The sequence below is a fragment of the Lathyrus oleraceus genome, chromosome 7 (genome assembly GCF_024323335.1).
Source record: "Lathyrus oleraceus cultivar Zhongwan6 chromosome 7, CAAS_Psat_ZW6_1.0, whole genome shotgun sequence".
Taxonomy (NCBI): domain Eukaryota; kingdom Viridiplantae; phylum Streptophyta; class Magnoliopsida; order Fabales; family Fabaceae; genus Lathyrus; species Lathyrus oleraceus.
This window is the reverse complement of record NC_066585.1, coordinates 429151448-429176220: the sequence shown is the minus strand read 5'-3', so window position 1 is coordinate 429176220 and position 24773 is coordinate 429151448. Positions and strand designations below refer to the sequence as shown.

General features: G+C 34.5%; 1 protein-coding gene and 1 pseudogene across 1 annotated transcript in view; both read left to right on the top strand.

The window, feature by feature from the left end:
- The window catches only part of LOC127106471 (protein DETOXIFICATION 40), a gene marked incomplete at its 5' end in the record, with an annotated part of 35511 nt that extends 13772 nt beyond the window's left edge, over nt 1-21739 (top strand). Inside the window, 3 exons of the mRNA XM_051043759.1 lie at nt 20590-20941; nt 21198-21284; nt 21380-21739. Of these exons, the coding sequence (XP_050899716.1) occupies nt 20590-20941; nt 21198-21284; nt 21380-21472 (532 nt within the window). The remainder of the gene's footprint in view (nt 1-20589; nt 20942-21197; nt 21285-21379) is intronic.
- Nucleotides 21740-22688: 949 nt separating this feature from the next.
- On the top strand, nt 22689-24256 carry LOC127104199 (photosystem I P700 chlorophyll a apoprotein A1-like; annotated as a pseudogene).
- Nucleotides 24257-24773: the final 517 nt, after the last annotated feature.

The following is a 24773-nucleotide window of genomic DNA, read 5'->3' as shown; positions in this document are numbered from 1 at the left end:
TGTGTGTGGAATGTGTGAAGGCTAAACAACACAAGAATGTGTTTAGCAAAGATGCGAGTTGAAGAACCAAAGGCTTACTTGAGGTGGTATGTTCCGACGTTTGCGGACCGATGCAAGTAGAGACTTATGGTGGCAATCAATATTTTGTTACGTTCATTGACGATTTTAGTAGGAAGCTTTGGACATATCTTATCAAGAGAAAAGATGAGGTATTTGGAGTTTTCAAGAATTCCAAATCCATGGTGGAGCGCCAAAGCGGTCGGAATCTCAAAATTCTCAAAACGGATGGTGGAGGTGAGTATGCCTCTAGTGAGTTTGGGAAGTTTTATGATCTTGAGGGAATTGTACGTGAGGTGGTGCCTCCGTATACACCTCAACAAAACGGGGCTGCCGAGAGGAAAATGTTACAATAATGAACATGGTGCGTAGTATGCTTTGTGGAAAAAATTTGCCTAAGGAATTGTGGGGTGAGGCCGTGTCTACAGCCACCTACTTGTTGAATAGGTGTCCCACTAAGAAGTTGGAGAAACTCACACCGGAAGAGGCTTGGAGTGGCTTCAAACCAAATTTGAATCATTTGCACGTTTTTGGATCGATTGCATATCGTCATGTACCGAACCAACTTCGAAAGAAATTGGATGATAAGGGTGAGAAGCTGATATTTATAGGATATCACTCTACTGGAGGGTACAAGTTGTTTGATGAAAAAAATCAGAAGATCGTCATAACCCGGGGTGTGACTTTTGATGAAGTAAAAAATGCAGAAAATGCTGCAGTAACCAATTACCCAAATAGCAGTAATCGATTACTCACAGAAAATGCAGCAGTAATCGATTACCCTACTGGGAGTAATCGATTACATAGAGAAAAACAGCAGCAACAGTTTTTTGAAATCTATGATCCGGAGACTTCCGACACCGTTGTACTAGCACCTACAGTAGCGCAAAATGATGTTGTTAATAATGGTAGACCAGTGAGACAAAGAGCCTTTCCTCATAGACTCCGAGATTACGAAAGATTCCAAGATAACAAAGTGAATAACGATGGTGATTTTGTTCATTTCGCGCTTATGGCCGAATCCGAACCGGTAAATGAGGAAGAAGCCTTAAGTGATCCTAAGTGGATATGTGCGATGAAAGAGGAGCTGGAATCTATTGAGAAAAATGGTACTTGGGAGTTGCTCGATTTACCACCTGGAAAGAAACCGATAGGTGTGTGACGGGTCTATAAGGTTAAAGCAAATCCTAAAGGTGAAGTAATCAAGCACAAAGCTCGATTAGTGGCGAAGGGTCTCTTGCAACGAGAAGGTATAGACTATGAGGAGGTATTATCACCGGTGGCTAGATTAGAGACTATTCGTTTGGTTGTTGGTATTGCGCATAACAATAGTTGGATGGTTTACCAAATGGATGTCAAATCTGCGTTTTTAAATGGTCCTCTTGTTGAGGAGGTCTATGTGGGGCAGCCACCTGGTTTCGTGATAAAAGATCAAGAGATGAAGTATTACAAGCTACACAAGGCATTGTATGGTTTGAAACAAGCTCCAAGAGCTTGGAACAAACGTATTGACGGCTTTCTTATTGACATTGGTTTCAAACGATGTGTATCTGAACATGGAGTTTATGTGAGATCGGATACGAATGATGGTGTGATTATACTTTGCTTGTATGTTGATGATCTCTTGATTACGGGCAGCCATGACAAGAGTGTTTCAAGGTTCAAAAGTGAGCTCATGAGAGAGTTTGAGATGACGGACCTTGGTGTCATGAATTACTTCCTTGGCATAGAGTTTCACAAGTCAAAAGTGGGGCTGCTTATGCGCCAAAGGGGGTATGCTCTAGATATTTTGAAAAAGTGTGATATGGAGCATTGTAATGCTTCTATTACACCTTGTGAGGCTAGAGTGCAGCTGTCCAAAAGTGACGAGGAGGATGATGTCGATCCAACGCTTTATCAGAGCTTGATTGGATCGTTACAGTATTTGTGCAATACGCGACCGGATTTGGCTTTTAGTGTCGGTATTGCGAGTAGATTCATGGAGAGACCGAAGGTGTCTCACTTGGAGGCGGTCAAGAGGATCCTTAGATATGTGAAAGGTACTCTTGGTTGCAGAATTCACTTTCCCGCATCGGACACGGGGCGTAAGTGCAATTTACTTGGCTACCCCGATTCTAATTGGTGCGGAGATAAAGATGACCGAAAATCGACGGCGGGGTACATCTTTATGTTTGGTAGTACACCAATCTCTTGGTGTTCGAAAAAGGAACCGGTTGTAACACTCTCTTCTTGTGAGGCCGAGTACATTGCGGCGTCGTTAGGTTTGTGCCAAGCTATATGGCTTATGAATCTATTGAAGGAATTGGGATGTGGTGATGATGCTGCCACCACACTGTTTGTAGACAATGTTTTCGCAATAAATCTTGCGAAGAACCTGATTGCACACGGAAGGAGCAAGCATATTGAGATGCGGTTTCATTATTTGAGAGAATTGGTTGGTGATGGAAAGCTTAGATTGAGCTATTGCCGAAGCGAAGACCAAGTCGCGGATTTGTTGACAAAGGGTGTGACAAATGATGTGTTCAAGAGGCTAAAGAAGTGCTTGAGCATGGTGGACTTGGAGCAACTAAAGTGAGGTGGTGTGTTAATTGAAATAAAATTCTATTTTTATCCTTCCAAATAATTAACAAAATTTATTTCTTTAAAGTCACTTTAGTTGTATTATTTTATGCTCAATGTATAAATACACTTGTATTATTCCAATTCAAAAAATGCCAAAATCTTTACTCATCAAATATTACTCTTTTCTCTATTTCTCTCTCAACTTCATCTTCCCCAATTTTCTTTTCGTCCACCATTGTTAAACATTCAAATTTCAGTTTTATGTTCTAACAAACTTGACTTTTGAATTTATGGAGAGGAAAAAGTATGCAATTACTATCTTTGAAAAGAAACGAATAAATTCCATCAATAAGTGAATGACAACATTCTGTTTGTCTATTTTGTTACTTTCTTCATAGAAATATATATCATCTTATTATTTTTACATAAAATATTAGGCTTATAAACTTGTAACTTTAATTATAACTTTATTATTTTTATTATTATTATTAATAATAATAATAATAATAATAATAATAAAAATTATATGCATTCAACTAAATCAAATAAAAAATTATTTGTAGAAATATTTTAAGAATTTACTAATAATAAGAAAGAGTAGGAAGTTACACAATGATTTTATTGAATGTAGTGTTTTAAGAATCGATCGATCGAATCAATTGAACGGTGAATCGGAAGAGTCATCGATATGATCTAATTGATGGATCATGGAAGCTATTTATTCAGTAAAAATCGCCCAGAACCAGCCAAACCCAATAAAAACCGACGAATCGATGGGTTAAATGCTTGCTTTTTTTTAGACAAAACAACATGGTTTTTTATAATTTAAAAAAAAAATTAAAAATATAAGTAGACTTTATCCAAAATTTATTTGAAATAACTTTTTTTCGTTGGAATTAAATTTATTAGACACGACTAGTTATTATTTTTGTGGAGTCCAGGAGATTTGGGAGGATCAATAAGACTAATGATCTAGGACAACAAGAGACAGAGACACCACATCTCAAACCAAGACCTTTAGGTTTTAGGTAAATAGGTCATCTATCTTATAAATCCAACATTTCACTCATTCATAGAGGATGTGAGACTTTAACCATCCACACTTGCATCCAACATTCTCCCCCACAAATGTGAGTCCCCACATCCTATAACAAGATCCAACACTGGATCCAGCTCCCCCTCCCCCACCAAGCCGAACCACGGTTCTAATACCATTGTTGGGGAGTGCGGGAGAGTCGGGAGCACCAATGAGACTAATGTTCGAGGACCAAGAGTAACACACAAGTGAGAGAGACACTAAATATTCACTCAAAACCTAAAGGTGATAGATGTGTGAATTCTCTCACTTATAAACGCTGAAGTCTTTACATTTCTAATCAATGTGAGACTTTCACACACTACTCACCCTTGTAATTTTTTCCCAATAATTTTATTATTCAATTTATGTTAGAATTAGACATTATTAAAAATTTATTTAGATTTGTATTTTATTGTGTGTGATGACCATGTTTAGAATTTGAATTTTAAAGAATAAACTTGTAAAATTATGATATTTTGAAAATTTAAAATTTTGTAGGTGTTCTTATTTTTGTAGAGACCTAATCATCTTATTTGATCCATTTAATAACTATATAGTTTTTATAGATACAGTTTACTCAACCAAATTATCAAATATAATATGATTTAGTCATACATTTCGGCCAATAACTAAATGGTTCAAGCACCGAACCAATGATCTAATATCTTCACCATTACAAGTATAATTTTTTAAAACACTAATGCATATGCCCAATGTTTTAAAAGTGGATAGGTGACCAATCTAGTCAAGACATTCTATTATTGGTCTGATTCATGAATCACTCGTTAAATTACCTAGCTTTTTATTAGGTATATTTTAAAATTAATTAAATCCATTAACATTAAAGTTCAATGTTTTAAAAAAATTACATTGGTGTACTAAATTATTTTTTAAATGAATGTTAATATTAATAATATATTATTGTGTAAGTTAAATAAAACTTATTGATTGATAAAATATATAGATTTATTACATTCTTATCAATTATTTTCTCTTATTAACAAAATTAATTTTTTTGATATAAAATTCAATTAATTTTGAATATTTTTCACATTTTAATATTGAAAATTAAGTATATGTCCTTTTTTTAAATAGCGTGTACTTATATTTTTAAGTTTCACAGTGTTTTCTATATAAATATTTTTTATTTTACAAGTACACCATCACTTTTTTAATGGTACAACATCATTTAAGAATACATATCATTAATTTTAAATTTATAAAATAATTTTTTAAATTTTTTTAATAGAGAGACAAGTTCCATGAATAAAGTAAAATATGAAAAATAAAATTATAACTAAGTCAAATATATATATATATATATATATATATATATATATATATATATATATATATATATATATATATATATATATATATATATATATATATATATATATATATATTGTCTTTTCTATTTAAATATTGAGAATAGTACAAATTAAATGGTTAAAAAATTATAAAATAATAATGGTAAAAAATTAATACAAATTAAAGATGAATTATTTAAATAGAGATTTTGTTTGACATATATTTTTGAACTTATAATTTATAAAATCACAACACAATAAAAGATACATTTGAAAACAGTCTTTTAATCACGAGTTTATACGAATTTATAACTTATTTTACTAGTTTATACATTATTTTTCAAAATATTTTAAATAATATTTTAATTTATAACTTATAACTTAATTTTTTCTTTCTTTTTTATTTATATTATTTTAACTAAAATTCACATTTACTTTTATAATTTATTTTAATTTAAAATAAGATAATTATGCATAAAAGACCAAAGTTCAAGTTCTTTGTAAAAAGATAGAGAGAGAAGCAACATATATGTCTGCAACACGTTTTCCTTTTCTTTGTTGTCCCTCATTGTAGATTTTGATGTGAAACATTAATTCTTTTATAAAATAAAAAATATTAAATTTAAAATAAAATTTTAATATTTAAAAACTAATTTAATAATAATATATTAAAGATATTTACATTAATAAATTAAAGTTACTAAATTTTAAGAATGTCAAATATACATTTTATTATTAATTCATAAATATTATTTTTATATCATTTTATTTTTATGAGTTAATTTTATGAAACATTTTGATTAGTTTATCATCTATCTATCGACAACTATCAGAATTTTTTTTTAAATATCCAGTTTTTTTAAAAAATTTCAAAAATAAACATTTTTTCAAAAAAATTACAAAATTGGGCAATTTTTGCCCTAATTTTGTACATGGGCGCCACCCTAGTTGGCGCCTACCCTTAAAGGGTAGGGCAAGTCGCCACTAGGAGTGGCGCCTACACTCTATTTATTTTTTTTTATTTTTTTATTTTTTTATTTTTTTAATATGTTTTTTTTTTAATTTTTTTTAATTTATGAATTTAGATTTATTATAAATTATATAAATTTATATTAATACATATATATAAATAAAATTATTTACAAGATTAATATATATATATATATATATATATATATATATATATATATATATATATATATATATATATATATATATATTAATTTATATATATATTAATTAAATTTATAAGTAATTAATATTATTTATAAATTTTTGGGAAAATTAGGGTTAATCATGTTAAGGTTAATTTATCAAGTGCGACACTAATTAGGGTTACGTAGATTGGTGTACAACCCAGATCTTTTCCTATAAATAAAGTGTTATTTCCTTGCATTTTCTTCACCACTGTTTCCTATCACTTTCTCTATCAAGTTGAGTTCATGGCATCCCAAAGACCGTTGTCATGGCAGCGAACATCATCAAGGCGCCCGGATCTTGAACAAGTAATCTTAAAAAGGGATGGGCATGTTATTTTCTCGCCTTTGAAACCCCCAATGGAGATGAAATTTTGGAACATCCGTTCGTTGGACCAACTAAAAAGGTCCTTGATGTCTTGGTTAGAGGGAGATTACCAACCTGGTGAAGTCATCAGAAGGATTCAGAGGCTTAGAACAAGGTTCTCATTTGAAACTGGAGAAACGATACGTTGGTGGGTTGAAGTTGAAAGCGACATTAATTGCATCCAAATGATGCATGGATCAGACGACATAGTGTTAACTGTTGTAATTTCTTAGATTTTAATGGTTGTTTGTCATGTTGTTGTTGTATTTGTTATTGTTCTAGTACTTGTTCTTGTTTTAGTACTTGTTTTTGTTCCAGTATTTGTTTTTGTTTTAGTAATTGGTGTTGTAATGTTAGATGTTTGTGTTTGTTGTTCAAGTGTCATCTTCTATTTAGAATAAAAAGTAAACTTTAATGATAAATAACATTGGTACACAGATTTATGAATATGAAAACTAAGTTGTGGAACTAGATCCACGATATGGACATTTGTTCTTATTATGGCCTAGTTGTCTACATATGCTACACTTCCTCTGCATTTTCTCTGCGACGTCCATTTCAGTTCTAATGCGCCTGCTATTTGGGCGACCACTTTTATTCCGCCGCATTGATTCGTTGTGCCAAACAATTTCCCCGTCATACTCTGGCCAATACGCCTCCAATGCTACCACCGGAAAGGGATTGTCGTATACATTGAGCAATGTTGCAACTTTGTAGATGGGAGACACTAGCGATAATGCATCGAAGTGGCTGTGTGAACACGCTGCAATGACATGGGAACAAGGCATACGATAGGCCTGAAATTGACCACAGTCGCACCAACGGTCTGGTATTAGGACCCTATACTCTTGTCTGGGCATCCCTTGGTTGTGGTCAATTGTTTCCTTGACACTAAAAGTGTGGCCATGGTGGTCGAATTCCGTAACCCGATGGCTGCTGGCTTTGGCAGATTCCTGCCTCATAAACTTCATGCAGGCATCACTATATACCTGACTCGTCTGCAACACTTCATGCCAGCGCCTGCCTCTTGTTACGAACAATGTTGCCATCCGAAAATAGGTCGCACTCACCAATGCGGTTACCGGGAGGTTACGTATGCCCTTAAAGACGCCATTCATTGATTCCACAAGATTTGTTGTCATGTGGCCCCACCTCACCCCATCGTCGTATGATCTAGTCCACTTCGCTCTGTCGATATTATCGATCCACCTCCCTGCATTAGAATTTGCCAACACTATTTCCCGGCGGTAGTATTGGAATCCAGGTTGGTTTAATGCATACCCCGCGTTTATCAAATGTTGCTTCAAGAAGTTATCCTTGAACTCCCGCATAAAATTTTGAGCAATATGCCTGATGCAGTAGACATGGGTAGACGGGGGGTCATGCCAACCATTTGCTGGATTATTGTATGCACTGTCTATTGAAGCGTGCCTGTCAGAAATCACACAGATGCCAGCTTGTGGAGTCACGTGCGTTCGGAGATTCTTAAGGAAGAAACTCCAAGCAGCAGCCGTTTCTCCTTCTACCAATGCAAAGGCTATTGGGAAAATATTAGAATTTCCATCTTGTGCGACCGCCATCAGTAACGATCCTTTGTATTTCCCATACAGCCAAGTTCCATCGACTTGAACAAGTGGTTTGCAGAATGTAAAACCGATGATGCAGGGACGGAATGCCCAGAAATGTCTATGGAATATTCCATTACCTTCTAGACGAGTTCCGTCAGGGGATTGTGCCGGCAAGGTCTCCATTATAGAAACCGTCCCAGGTGAATACAATCGTAGTGCAGCCAGGTAGCGTGGTAGTTGTTTGTATGACTCCTCTCAGTTACCGTATACCAGTTCAATTGCCTTGGTTTTCGCTAACCAAGCCTTTCTGTATGACAGTGTATATTTGAAAACAGCCACGCAATGGGAGATAATTGTTTTGACCTTCAGTGACGGGTCAGCCTCAACTAGAGGTAATATGGAATGGCAGATCATATCATGGCTAAGTTTGCGATGATCCTGTGCCATGTTGGTGTTGACGCAAATGTGAGCTTGAGAAATGGACCCTATCACCCACGCATTATGTTTCTTCTTGTACGATGCCATCAACCTATACCCACACTCCGGATTTTTGCATACAATAACGTATCTTTCCGGATTTGATTTGATAACATCGTAGTCAACACAGTTTTTCAAGTGCCAGTTCTTTATTGATAACAGACACTCTTCCTTGGTCCGAAATTGGTCACCCTTCTTTAAGTCCTCATCAGACCTCATATATGGGTTGTAGAACATATCTGATGAGGGCTCATCCTCGCCCAAGTTAAGTGTTGTGAAGTGCGCAGGCGGTGAGTAGCGTTGCGCTATAGGTATTTGAACTTGGTCTTCGTCTTCAGAATCACGGTTCACCAAGTCATCAACCACGTCTTCAGCATCATCAACCACATCGTCTTCAACTTGGTGCTCAACATCTTGTTCGTCATCAATCACAGGATCAATAACCTGTGACTGAATATTCTGAGTTGGTTGAAATTGTTCCAACACAATGTACAACACTATGTATTCGTAACCAGAATACTCATGGTTACGAAACATGTATTTTGTCTCCATGTCATTTTGAATCAATGACTTACGAAACTTGATAGAGTTGTTTTCTGAAAAAAAAGGTTGTTGATAAAAAATTTGGGACACGGGTTGTCTTAGTTTGGACTCAATCTTTTTCTTCAGATAAGAGAAGTCAGCTTCTCTATTTAGACAAAAACGAGTGCATTCGGTGTTTCTAAATAGGAAGCCAGACATATCACATTCATAAGTCTCACCATTGACGTGAGCTTTGATTTTGTATTGTGATGAAGATGCCATGTTTTGTGAAGGTTTTGTGAAGATATTGTGATGGTTTTGTGAAGATATTGTGAAGGTTTTGTGAAGGTTTTGTGATGATATTGTGAAGGTTTTGTGAATATTGCTGCGAAGATATTGTGAATACCTTTGTGAAAATGTGTGTGAATATTTATACTGCAAGATTCCGACACATCTTTGCATGCATGTCTTCAACCAATCCTTCCCCAAGAGCAACGCATGCAAAACTTGGACACGTGTAAAGCATGCAAGAACTTGCAGGCAACGTGGAGCTGCATGCGTGTAATAATTTTGACACGTCTACTGCCTATCCATCAAATGTATTCTCCACATAGTCTGAACTTAGTCTCAAGCTTTAGCTTTGCTTCCACCAAAAACTTAAACTTCTTGAACTTCCAATACTTAATATCACACTTCCAATACTAAACTACCTCTTTTTTCCATTATGTGTTTAAACAACCTGATTAATTATTTTAAATAATATTCCCACGCATGCCTGATTATCTTAAACAACCTCTTTTATTCAATTTTATTTAATCTTAATTATTTATTTTAAACAACCTGATTATTTATTTTAAATAATATCCCACGCATGCCTGATTATTTTAAACAACCTCTTTTATTCAATTTTATTTAAGCTTAATTATTTATTTTAAACAACCTGATTATTTATTTTAAATAATATTCCCACGCATGCCTTCCACGTGTCACACCTTTGCATCATCAGATTCCACCAAGTCTTCCCCATGACAAGACAACTCCCACCTAGTCTACACCAATGCATGCCAACACTACCACCTAGCCTGCACCTATTCTGCAAGATTCCCACGCATGCCTTCCACGTGTCACACCTTTGCATCATCAGATTCCACCAAGTCTTCCCCATGACAAGACAACTCCCACCTAGTCTGCACCAATGCATGCCAACACTACCACCTAGCCTGCACCTATTCTGCAAGATTCCCACGCATGCCTTCCACGTGTCACACCTTTGCATCATCAGATTCCACCAAGTCTTCCCCATGACAAGACAACTCCCACCTAGTCGGCACCAATGCATGCCAACACTACCTCCTAGCATGCACCTATTCTGCAAGATTCCCACGCATGCCTTCCACTTGTCACACCTTTGCATCATCAGATTCCACCAAGTCTTCCCCATGACAAGACAACTCCCACCTAGTCTGCACCAATGCATGCCAACACTACCACCTAGCCTGCACCTATTCTGCAAGATTCCCACGCATGCCTTCCACTTGTCACACCTTTGCATCATCAGATTCCACCAAGTCTTCCCCATGACAAGACAACTCCCACCTAGTCTGCACCAATGCATGCCAACACTACCACCTAACCTGCACCTATTCTGCAAGATTCCCACGCATTCCTTCCACTTGCCACACCTTTGCATATTCAGTCTACTTGAAAACGAGTATAAATAGAGGGTCATTCTTGCAAGTTTTCATCAACCACTAACACTTTTATTCAGAGAACTCCGACGAAACTTCTCATCCACCAAGCTTCGTTCTACATTGCAGTCATGTCTCTTCTTACCATGGGCCAAGAACACAGAGGCACTAGGGCAAACATTGCCTCATTCGTAAGTTTTTCTTGAACATTGCCTCTTTCGTATGTTTGTAATTTGTTTTTTAAAAGTCCAATCTAATGATTGTTTATATTGTTTGCTTTTATAGGATCCCAAGAAATTTCGTCAACGTTCACACCCTATGCCTTATCCAGACCCATGGTGCGTACCTTACATAGAGCGTGTGGGTTTCGGTCATGTTATGCATGTCGTAAATGCCACAATTGATGTCAAATTCATTTTGGCTCTGTGTGAACATTGGAGACCTGAGACACACACTTTTCACCTACCAACTGGTGAATGTACCGTCACATTAGAGGACGTGTACATGCTTTTGGGTCTTAGAATAGATGGTAAGCATGTGACCGGAAATGTTCAACAGCCTAACCAAATATGTGTTCAAATGTTGGGGGTAGATCTGGTCGAGGGTGATGGGTCTGCCAAAGCAAGGGGTCAGGGTATTAAATTATCTAGCCTACAATTGTACCACGACTCCATAACTTTGACTGAGGAATCCTCCGAACAAGAAAAAGTCATAAAAACCCGGGTTTACATTATGCTATTGTTTGGGAACTTGCTATTTCCCGAAGGGACGGGAAATAGCATAAACTTTATGTACTTGAGTTTGCTCGGGGACATTGATAGAATAAGCACATATAGTTGGGGTTCTGCAGTATTAGCATTCCTATATAGCTCTTTGTGTAAAAATGCACAAAATGAGCACTGTACATTTTCTGGATGTGCTTTTTTGCTCCAAACATGGGGGTGGTGGAGATTGCCGAGGCTAGCCCCAGAAAATCCTAACGACTACTCCTTCCCATACGCAACTAGGTAAATTTATGATGTTATTTCATTTTCTATATTTATTCTATAAATATTTGTAAATAATATTATTTATCTTTTTTTGTTTAGGTTCATTACAACCGGACTGGATTACAGTCTTACCCCCAAAAATAAAATTATATTTTATCGTCAACTCTTGGATCGTCTCCGAGCACAAGATGTATTACCACTAAATCACTCAGCTTCTAACTGATTTATTAATATCATGCATTCTCGATAAATAACATATTTGCTTTTTTCTTTGCAGTTTATTTGGAGGCCATATTTGGGATTGGAACATCAACCCAACCCCGAAGATGCAGCTGTTTGGACAGCAAAAACGGCCATAATGCGGTTCACCACTGTGGAGATGCACCAAAGTGACTGTGTCAAGCTGCAATTCGGAATGCATCAAGAAATCCCTGGCCCCCCAATGTCTATGGAACCTTGGCATCTAAAAAAAGTCAGCCACCAGTGGTATGCCCCAAATTGGAAGGAATTTGCTAAGGAGTTTCGTAAAATGTGGAAAGACCGTGCCCACTATGTTCTACAATTTCCGGTGGCGCCCAACGAAATGAAGCCGACAAGGGAATATGTGGATTGGTATAGAGCAAATACAAATCCAGAAATGATTGTGTCTGACCCGTTCTATTTGGACGATCCCCGGATGCAACAGCCATATTTCCAACAACAACAACCACCACAGTATTCCCAACAACAACAACCACCACCTTATTACCAACAACAACCACCACCACCATTTTACCAACAACAACCACCACCACCTTATTACCAACAACAACCACCACCACCATATTACCAACAACAACCACCACAACACATGTCCACCCCCCAACCAAATCAACAATACATACCACAAACTCAACCCCAATACCATGAAGACTACCAACACCAAACTCAACATTCCCACCACCATCAACAGTCCCAACACCTACCACAATATCAATTCCCCCACTTCCACCAATCCCAACACTTCCATCACGACAATGTCCCGAGCTCTTCCAGTCCTCCACCTAGCCCCGACACGGGTATACAAGAGGACTACCAACAGGACTACTACACACCACAACAAACATTGTACTTTGGCCAAACCGATTCAACCCTAAACTACCAAAGACCACAATTCGAGGGCGCACCCAGCAGTAGTCAGTTTGTCCCACCGAGACAAAGCTTTGAGGGCGCAGAGGGGACCCGTCTTTCCTACAGCACTGAAGGGACTTCCACCCAACCACAACGGCAAACGGTAAGGGGACGCGTTAGGGCAAGGGGTGGTAATAGGGAAGCACCACCACCACGTGAACCGTCTAGGCGAGTAATTAGACCTCCCCCATGCGGATCGTACCAGGGACCGCATCATATGTGATTAATCATATCTTTGTAATATTTGTCTTGTCTATTATTTAAATAAAAATATTTTCTGTTTATTATCTTTATATCTTTATCTTTATCTTTAAAGATATTGTCTATCATATCTTTATATATATATATATATATATATATATATATATATATATATATATATATATATTAATTTACATGTGTATAAATATTTATTTACTTAATTTTGTATAAATTAATTTTTTTTCCAAAAATTTACAAATAATATTAATTACTTATAAATTAAATTAATATATATATATATATAAATTAATATATATAAAAATTAATATATATATATATATATATATATATATATATATATATATATATATATATATATCTTGTAAATAATTTTATTCATATATATGTGTTATTATAAATTAATATAATTAATAAAAAATATAAATTTATAAATTAAAAAAAAATATATATATATATAACATATTAAAAAAAAATAAAAATGGAATGGGTGTAGGCGCCACTCCTAGTGGCGACTTGCCCTACCCATTAAGGGTAGGCGCCAACTAGGGTGGCGCCTTAGTGTAAATTAGGGCCAAAAATGGCCATTTGTGTAATTTTTTTGAAAAATGGTGTATTTTTGAATTTTTTTTTAAATTTCTGGATATTTAAAAAAAAAATTCCAACTATCAACTCTAAAATATAAGTTAAATAAAGTATAAACTAACTTAACCGACTACGTTTTTTTTATCAAACAGTCATATTAAACTTCCATATTCATTACAAGTCATATTTCTTTCAATTGCATGAGATGGCCAATTGGTTAATCAAATCGGACACTTGAATTCCAACCTTGTATACAGTAATTTTTTTTTTCGGAGTTCATCTTCCAAAATTTTGGAAAAAGTTGCTCACATCCAAACAAAAACAAAAATCACTACGCCAAATAAGGGAAAAGAGGGCGCTTTTTTTGGTCTATAACAGCGCTTTAAAGCGCCCTCTAATCTGGCGCTGACATAGGTAAAGACAACATTTTTTTTTCTGGTGAAAGCGCTCTCTAAAGTGGCTCTTTAAGCCCTTTAAGGGCCACTTTAGAGGGCACTTTTTAAAGAAAGCGCCCTCTAAAGTGGAAACTTTTAAGGTTTTAGAGGGCGCTTTTATTGGAAAGCGCCCTCTAAAGTGAAAATTTAAAGGGTTTAGAGGGCGCTTATTTTGGAAAGCGCCCTCTAAAGTGGGTGGTTATTTTTTATTTTTTTTTTAAAAACGCTATATTTTTTTATTTATTTTAGACAACCTGTATATTGAAGCAGTACACCTAAAACTGTATAATTTGAAGCCCTTTTTCACACATTGCATTCAACAAGCCTTATATACAACAATCCATACATATACAACAATCCACTGATATATAATCGTTTAACTTCTAAAGATTCTAAATATACAACCAATTCATAACTTAAAAAGAAATAAAACTAAGTAGCAAAAGCATCTCTGAGATGTATGTTTTTTCTGCTAGCCGCAGTCTTCTTAGCATCAACCTCTTTTTGTTCAATATCAATAGCATGAACCTAAAATATCATAAAATTAGTTAGGTGAAGTATAAGATCAAGAATTAACATTTTCTATGCATAAATATCATATAGTTGTGTTTATACCTTTTTTTTTGATGCAATTGACTCGATTTGCTGTAATAAAAGCCATTTTACCTGTAATAAAGAAAACAATTAAAATCATTTGACCTGTACCTTTTTCACTAAGTTCTCTTTCTTTTCTTGGTTGGAATATGTTCTACATGTCTCTTAACAACACGAACGGTTGGATTGATCCAAATACCCTCATTATGATCATTTCTAATATATGAATCATTTGATATAATATTCTCATCTTGATCATTTCTGATAAACGATTCAATCTCAACATCAATATCACCTTGATCTCCAGCGTTTTCATCAATTACTTTGTTGGAAAAAAGAACTATAGACCATTTCGTACTTTTCGGATCATTGACATAGAACACTTGTCTAGCTTGAGAGGCTAGAATAAAAGACTCATCTTTGTATCCCACCCTATTAAGATCCACTTGCAAAAATCCTGACTTATCCATTCGAATGCCGTTATTATTTTCAACCCACTTGCAACCAAATATAGGAATCTGTAACTTCTCATAATCAAACACCCAAATGCGCTCGATAACACCAAAACACCCAAATGTCAACTGAACTGCGTCGACCCGTTTCCCATAACAACAACCCAAGCAAGGACATATCATTCTACTGGGGTCTTCGGCGTGCGCAACGGCAAACTTAACGAATTCTGATACCCCATTCTCGTACTCTCTCGACAATCGATTGGAAGACATCCATGTATTATCCATTACTAATTAGAATAAACAAAAAACAATTTCAGAAGAGAAACCAAAAATGGGATGAGACAAAACAATTTCGCTTTATTGAGTTAGTCTCTGTGCAGGGCATTCATGTCTCCAACAACAACCCAAAACCAAAACAATTTTGGTTTATTGAGTTAGTTTGTCAACATTTTCAGATATCTCTGACTTCAATAGCATGAGAATGTATGAACCATGCATTAAGCATTAGTGGTATGCACTAATTTGTAGCATAGTTATATATCATCATATAGTTTTTAAAAAAGATAAACATTGACTAGAAAATATATATGTAGAATTGTATAATGGTCTAACTGAAAGCTAACAGAAGAATAGTCGACTCTAATTTACTCTATCAAATAACATCCATATACCTAAACTTCTTAAGTTACTAGCTACGCTATGTATGCTAGAATAAATACACTCATAAGCTGCATAGTGTACCTTTGATTGGTAGAAGGTGTTTTAGATATTGCTGCCTCCTTTTTCTACATCGAGAAACAAATGGAACAGTTGGTGAAATTTAACCCATAATGCCTAGTTTCCATTGCTAGCATTGCAACACAATAATTATTGTTGAGAATACTCAATAAATGTATGAACCAAGAAAAATGAAACCAAAAATGAACAATAGCGAACGTCAGAAGAGAAACCAAGTAATATGAAGATTAGAAAAATACCTATGGTGTCAAAATCGAACAGCTAACAACAAATTAATAGAAGGAGGAAACGTCATAGATCTAACAGAGGTGGAAGGAGAACGCCTTAGAAGTAGCGAAAATCGTAGCAGTGAGAACCCTAACGTGAAAAAGAACGAAAATAACAGAGAGTGAAACAACAAAACGCGCAGTATGTTATAATTTTAATGTTTACTAAAGGGGACCTTAGGGGGAGCTTGTGGAAAAAAAGCGCCCTCTAAAGGGGGCCTAAGAGGGCGCTTATGAAAGCGCTCTCTAAGGCTTTCCAAAAGCGCTTTATAAACTGGAAATGCACATGGACTTATAGAGCGCTTTTTTAAAAGCGCCCTCTAAGGGTAACCTTAGAGGGTGCTTTCTAAAAAGTGCCCTGTATTGTTGTTCATCTATCTCCTCCTTATTTTTCCGCTTCACCTTAGAGGGCGCTTTATTACAAAAGCGCCCTCTAAAGTGCGCTGTCTATTCCAGTTGTTCGCTCCTTATTTTTTCGCTTCACTTTAGAGTGCGCTTTTGTAATAAAGCGCCCTCTAAGGTGCGCTGTCTATTCCAGTTTTTGGCGTAGTGAATAATTAAAGGCACATTTATTTTCAGTTTAAAAAAAATAGATTTTTCTTTTAATTTTCAAAAATAATATATATAAATGTTCTTTTAAAATATTAAAACTTTTTTTAATTAATTTTTATAAATTAAATAATTAATTTTAACATACAATAATATAAATATCTATTATTTTACATTTAAGCATAGTCAAAATTACATGATTTTTAAAAAATATATATCTCAAAAATGTTTATATGAAATTCTATTCAAAATAGCTTAAAATTTAAGTGATTTTTTTGAAATTTTAATATCCAAAACGAAATATAATAAAATATGAAATATCTAAAATAATACTTTATGAAAAATTATTCAATTGGGGTGGGTTTGCTAGTTCAACTAATATGTGCTAGTTAAGTTAAATTCGTGTAACCTTTTGTTGTAGGGCTCACTCCTAATGACAAGATCTCACTCTATTAAGTGTGACATAATTATGAAATCTCATTATGTTGTAATTTTGGATTCTTTCTTGTTGTTTTTGGTATATTTTATGTTAGATTGATTTGTTTTAATCAATATATATATATATATATATATATATATATATATATATATATATATATATATATATATATATATATATATATATATTAATGATTAAAACAAGTCAATATAGTACAAGATATACCTAAAATGACGAGAAAGAATCGAAAATTATAATTTAAAACTATGAAGAAAAAAAATGGTCTACAAAACCGTTGATAAACAATATAAAGGATTTAATCTCTATAACTGTTAATTTATTTTTTTAAAGACAAATATGATATATATATATATATATATATATATATATATATATATATATATATATATATATGAGACACAATAACCAAAGTACAAAAGAACCTTGGGAAAAGGTACAAGGAGTATCAATTATGAGATCAAAACCAACAAAAAGACATAGAAAAAAATACCAGCTATAACAATCCCAACCATTAAAAAGGAGGTTCAAAATTCCAACTGCAAAACAGAAATACACAGACGAAATCAGCATTAGTTAAAGCTAGAGCTCTCCAATTCAAAGACATATGAGCACCGAAACCACAAAAGACGCAACAAGAATGCATTCAATAGAGGTCGAAATACCTCACATTTATATTGGCTTAGAAACATAATAGGATTCTTAAGACAGACCGAGAATGAACATGAGTTTTCCACAGACCTACTAAGATACCATTTACATTCCAAAAAGATGTTCATGTCTTTCACGTCTTTTGATGTCACCGAAGATCCTAAAAAACTATATGGTTTTGAGTTTTCAAATTGAATAAACCACAACATGCCAAATCATCCTCAACCCCCTCTAGTCCTAGAACTTCCATTCGAAGGGATAAACATTTGGAAAATGGGTCAAGGCATCTCTAGGTAAAACAATACACCACCTAACTAGCTAAAAATCCTATACCCAACTGATGATGCAACTTCATAAGTTACAAAGAGATGTGTGGTTGACTCAATGTGTAACGAGCAGAAGGGACATGAAATAGTTCTACAGGTTAAATGGACTCCCCTCTTAAGTAAGCTATCTCTGGTTGGGATACAACCCTGAAGAATTTGTCAAGAGAAAACTATAACTTTAGAAGGGGACCAGCTACACAAATAGCATAAAAGACTAACTCTACGAGAGATACTGTCCAGGGGAACGCTCGGGCCAACAAACAGGAGTGGGCAAAAGACACTGAATAAACCCCGTCACTCGACTCATGCACCTCCACTTATCACTTTCCACATAAGGGGTGAAGTCTCTGATCACATACTAGAACCCGGTAAAAAGAGCCAACTCATAATCAAAGAGGAAAGGTATCCTTCATTTGAGGTCCCAGTTCCAACTCTCCCCCACCCATCTACTAACCATCTCAACAGATTTATTGGTCTGGTCAGAAATTGAAAAAAGCCTAGTGAATCTAAGACGAAACGGAGAGCCCCTAACCCAAATATCCTCCCAAAAGGAGGTAAGGAAACCATAACCATATTTCAAGGAAAGTTCATCCCTAAACTAGTTAGTAAAATTAGCAACTCTAGCTCCTAGAAGAGAAACCCCTCGCCACCAAGGAGAGGTCGATCAAAGACAATTGGTTCTCCCGCCCAGGATAGAAGTCGTAGGGGCTACTCCAAATCTGGAAGTGAGAATATCATACCAAATACCAGAAGCTCCCGAATGAAACGTTATCTCCACTCACTCAAGAGGGTCAAGTTGACCAACTAAAAGTTGCAAACACCTAGGCCCCCTAACTTCTTAGGCTTACAGACATCCATGGACAATAACCTTGATGGTTTAGATATTATCAATAGTAGCATTAACTAGAATAATTATTTCGTGTGCATACTAAAGATAGAATACCACCAAGTATGAGGACCTTACTCTAATAATTGATAAAAGATGCAGCTCTACAACCTATTAAATTAGACCACCCAGGCCTTCAACTACAAGAAGAAAAATGAGGGGATCTAGGGGGTCACCTTACTTCATCCCCCTTTTAATACTAATCTCATGGGTCGGGCAACCATTAACCAAGACCGCAAGATTACCAGAAAACACACAGACTCTAATTCAACTCATCTACTTATCATTAAAACCAAATATGGAGAGCATGTAGTCAAGAAAAGACTAGATAATAAAGTCATATGCTTTCTCAAAATCAACTTTAAAGATGAGACAAGATTTCTTACTTTGCTTGATAAGATCCACCGGCTCATTCGTAACAAACACACATCCACTAAGTTTACCTTTGAGAAAGGAAGACTGGTTAGAGGAGATAATCGTATCCATAACACTAGAGAGCTTAGAAACCAAGACCTTGGAGAGGATCGTATAAAGAGACCCGACCAAAGAAATTGGTCTCAAGTTCCCTAACTGAGAAGGGGAATCAACCTTTGGAATCAAATTAAACAAAAAGGAGGAAAAACTACAGGAGGAAAGTATGAAACTGATGAAACTAAGCAAACATCACTCCTAGATCACCTCTATCGAGGGGCCAAAACCTCTTGAAATAGGAGAAGTTAAATTTGTCAGGGCCAGAACTCTTATTGTCATCACAAAAAACAACTGCTCAATCAATCTCATATGTTAGGAAAGTCGCAATAAGGTTAGCATTATCCTATTCAGAGATAAAACGGAAGGAAACTCCATCTAGTTAATCGAGGACGGTCTTCATAGGATTCTCTAAAGGAATTAAAAAAATCATGAAAGAAACATTTTTCGACTTTAACCACCAAAACAACTAAAACATTACCCTTTCGGATAACATCTTCAATTGCTTTGCTTTATTCTGGGAAATACGCCTATTTTGCTATTTCCAGATAACTCAAACCACCGCGAACCAAATAATGTTAAAAGTCAACCAAACATCTTTTGAAAAATCACCCATAATGTAATTGAAAAATAATTAAAAGTGTTCAACATATTGACAAAAAATACAAAGAGATGTCAAAATCCAACAATGAAACACTTGAAAATCGGCCTGAGCCCATCAGATTGTTTTAAAGCAAATTGATGGTTTATTTATTTATCAAAAAAAAGATATGTTCTCTTTTTGTATATTAGTAACTAAAGTGTTTCTTTATATATATAATGTAGTACCACTATATCTGGATGGACGTTCATGATCTCAGTAGGATTTGACGCAGCTGCAAGGTTTGATTCTCTTTCTTTTACATTTCTTGAATTCTATTGATCATTCTTGAGGTTGAAACTTCCATCTTGTTGTTTTGATAGTGATGCAGTGTGAGAGTGAGCAATGAATTAGGAGCAGGAAATCCAAAATCAGCCTCATTTTCTGTTTTGGTGGTGACCGTGATTTCTTTTATAATATCAATTATAATAACACTTTTGGTGATTGCATTAAGAGATGTCATTAGCTATATCTTTACCGATGGAGAAGAGGTTTCTACTGCTGTTTCAGATCTTTGTCCGCTCCTTGCCCTTTCCATTGTTCTCAATGGCGTTCAACCTGTCTTATCAGGGGTGGCTGTTGGATGTGGATGGCAACGTTTTGTTGCATATGTAAATGTTGGTTGTTATTATGAAATTGGTATACCTTTAGGTTCGATTCTTGGTTTTTATTTCAAATTTGGTGCCAAGGTAGGGATTTTAAATCATGGCCTATTTGTTTAAGGAAATAGTATGGTTAGAATACACAGATAAAGTAAAAATAACTCTAATCTAAAGGAATGACATCGACAACATATTCTACATCTGGAAAATTGTTGCCTAAACGTTTAGGCTACACTTCTAGTGGTTTTAGATGCGTTTTTATAATGTTTCCTAAAGTAAAAAAATGTTGTAGTGTTGCTTTTAGTTCTTATTATTTATTATTGAAGTTGGTTTTTGTGTATAGGGAATATGGTTGGGAATGTTAGCTGGGACAATTTTGCAAACAATTATTTTAGTGTGGTCCACATTTCGAACCGATTGGACTAAAGAGGTTTTAATTACTTAAACACCTTCTAGTAGTGAGTTTCTTAATACGTTTGTTAACATTAGGTGAAATACATGAGTCAAACTATGTTTTATTTGCAGGTTGAAGAATCAAGAAAGAGGTTGAACAAGTGGGAGGACAAGACTGATGATATGCACCTTAAGAACAGAGAGGCCCTTTGTTTTGAAATGTGATTAAGATGTCATAACTTCAATTAAACCAGTGTTGTGATATAAATTAAATGAGTTTCTATTTTTTTCTTGAAAAATAAAAACTATAAAAATATGTTAATGTCATGTAAAATTCAGTATATGATTATTTGTGTTCAGATGATTGTGAGGAAGTGATGCAGATTCGTTGGCAATGTATATAATCATAATACATTATGCTAGGGATGATATGATATGTTTATGGTTGCTTTCTATTGTAATTTTTTGAATAAAATTATTACGATTTCACCATTTTTAGTGTATGATTTATTTTCTAAATAATATATATATATATATATATATATATATATATATATATATATATATATATATATATATATATATATATATATATATATATATATATATATATATATATATATATATATATATATATATATATATATCACCTAGTGAATATTAAAAATATATTTTGAAATTAATATTTATAGTACTTTGTAGTTAATAGTACACACTAATGTAACCTGTTGATTTTGGTTATCACTATAACAAGGATAAATGTGTGAAGCTTTAAATTTTGAATAGATTTTCAATAAAGTCTTCTTTCAATGAATTTCTTAAAAGACTTAAATAAAACATGATGGGAATAGAATACATGAGAAATTGAATACCATTCTTATAGTTGAAGGAACAAGTGAGAAAATGAATATCATTTTCATTTGTTTCACAATGCGCACATTAAACAACTTTGACGCTTTGATAAGTTCAACTTCATACGAGAAACCACAATTTATTTTTAAAATCAACTCAATGAAAGAAGTGTAAAATAGAGGTCGATCTAGCTTTGTTTTACATATGATTATCTAACTGATAATGAACTTCTCACAAATATAAATTCAAAATGATTAAGTAACAACCACATCAAAAATAAATTGTTGTCAACTCTGACTTAAATTTAAGCTTTACGGTATAGAATCTTCACACTAATCTAATTCAACATTCAAATTTCATATTTTATCTAATTAATGTGAAAGTTCACAACATCCAGAAGATTTTTGAAAATTGATTTGTTAGTGTAATCCCTATAGCCAATATTTTTATATTGAACTTGATACTTGAATTGAATTATCTATTAATTTATAATAAGATATTTCTTTATTATATTTGTTTTTCTAAAATAATAAAGTCACTAGACTAGTTAGTTCATTTAATGAAACATTAAGTGTGACTTAATCATGAGATGTCATTAAACGTAAGGGCATTATTCTCAAAGTATCTGTAGATGAGTTTTATTATGAAGTGGGGTAACATTAAAGCAGGAGAATATAATATGGATAGACTGATAATCACATATCACAGAATATTGATAAAGAGTTCTCAAGTCTTCATGTTTGTGTAAATATTAAGAGTAATACATATACTGTACAAACTCGTTATGAGAATACTACATTGAATGGTATGCAAGAGTCATAAGTTACTTCCAAGGTGATAGTGATGTATATCACCATTCAACTTGAAACCACTATTGACCATAAATGTGAAGTCAAGTACTTTATTTCTAATAAAACGTTGTCTGTAATAAGATGACCATAAAGATGGTGGATGGGTACTCCATAAATCATATTAAGGGACATGAGTGACCTAGATGGAATTTGTCCATTATGCGTAACAAGATAAATGTCTAAGAGTCCAATATTGAACTAGACGAGGGTGACACGGTCAATGCCATGTGTTTAGTATAGACATGAGGGAAAAATAGTAATTATAAACATAAAGATTATCATATAAAGGTTTTGTTAATAGATCACATGACATTTTAGTGACTTGTTAATATATACCACTCACTATTTATTATATTAAATGTGTGATTTGATATAATTGAAAATATTAGGAGAACCTACAGGGTCACACACATATGGACGTATTGAAAGGAAAAATAAATAAGTGAATTTTATTCGAATATGCGCTCTCGCAATGATCTAGTGTTAGTTAGAGAAAAGTAGTACACCATAAGGTAAGGTGTACTTAAGTATATTTCGGGCAACTCTCCATTATCTTTCTTTGACTGAGTGGAATGTATTTCCAGGATGCTTGTTTTTCCAATTATGAAGCATGGCTAAATTATCCTACTCACATTTGACCTAAATTATGTAGGCGGAAGTTTTTGTGGAATACAAATAACCTTTATTTTCCCCCCAGATTTAGAGAGCATCTAAAATAACTAGTGAATTACAACTCTATTATACTGCAATCGGTGCGTTGGTCTTTGCAGCCTTAATGCTTTTTGCTGGTTGATTTCATTATCACAAAACTGCTCAAAAATTGGCTTGGTTTCAAGATATAGAATCCATGTTGAATCACAATTTAGCATGTCTAATAGGACTTAGGTCTCTTTCTTAGACGAGACATCAAGTATATGTATCTTTACCAATTAACCAATTTCTAAATCTTGGAGTGCATCCCAAAGAGATCCCGCTTACTTGTGAATTTATCTTGTACTGGTATCTTTTAACCCAAATTTATCCATGTTTTTTTTGAGGTAGCAACCCCATTTTTATCTTGAATTGGTCAAAATATACGGATTTTCTTACTTTTCGTGGAGGATTAGACCCAATAACTGGTGGTATATGGTTGACTGATATTGCACTTCATCATTTAGCTATTCTAATTCTTTTTCTCACCGCGGGTCATATGTATAGAACTAACTAGGGTATTGGTTATGGTATAAAAGATATTATATGAGTCCATAAAGTTTCATTTAGAGGCAAGGGACTTAAATGTCTATATGAGATCCTAACAACATCATGACATGCTCAATTATCTATTAACCTAGCTATTTAGGCTCTTTGACCATTATTGTAGCTCACCAAATGTATGCTATGCCCACTACGCCAAAAACTGGAATAGACAGCGCACCTTAGAGGGCGCTTTCTTAAAGAAGCGCACTCTAAAGTGAAGAGAAAAATAAGGAGGAATAGACAGCGCACTTTAGAGGGCGCTTTTGAAACAAAGCGCCCTCTAAAGTGAAGCAAAAAAATAATGAGGAAATGGAGGGACACCAATAGAGGGCGCGTTTATGAAAGCGCCCTCTAAGGGTACCCTTAGAGGGCGCTTTTAAAAAAGCGCTCTCTAAGTCCATGTACAACAGCGCACTTTAGAGAGCGCTTGTGTAACAAAGCGCCCTCTAAAGTGAAGCGAAAAAATAATGAGGAAATGGAGGGACAACAATAGAGGGCGCGTTTATGAAAGCGCCCTCTAAGGATACCCTTAGAGGACGCTTTTAAAAAAGCGCTCTCTAAGTCCATGTACAACAGCGCACTTTAGA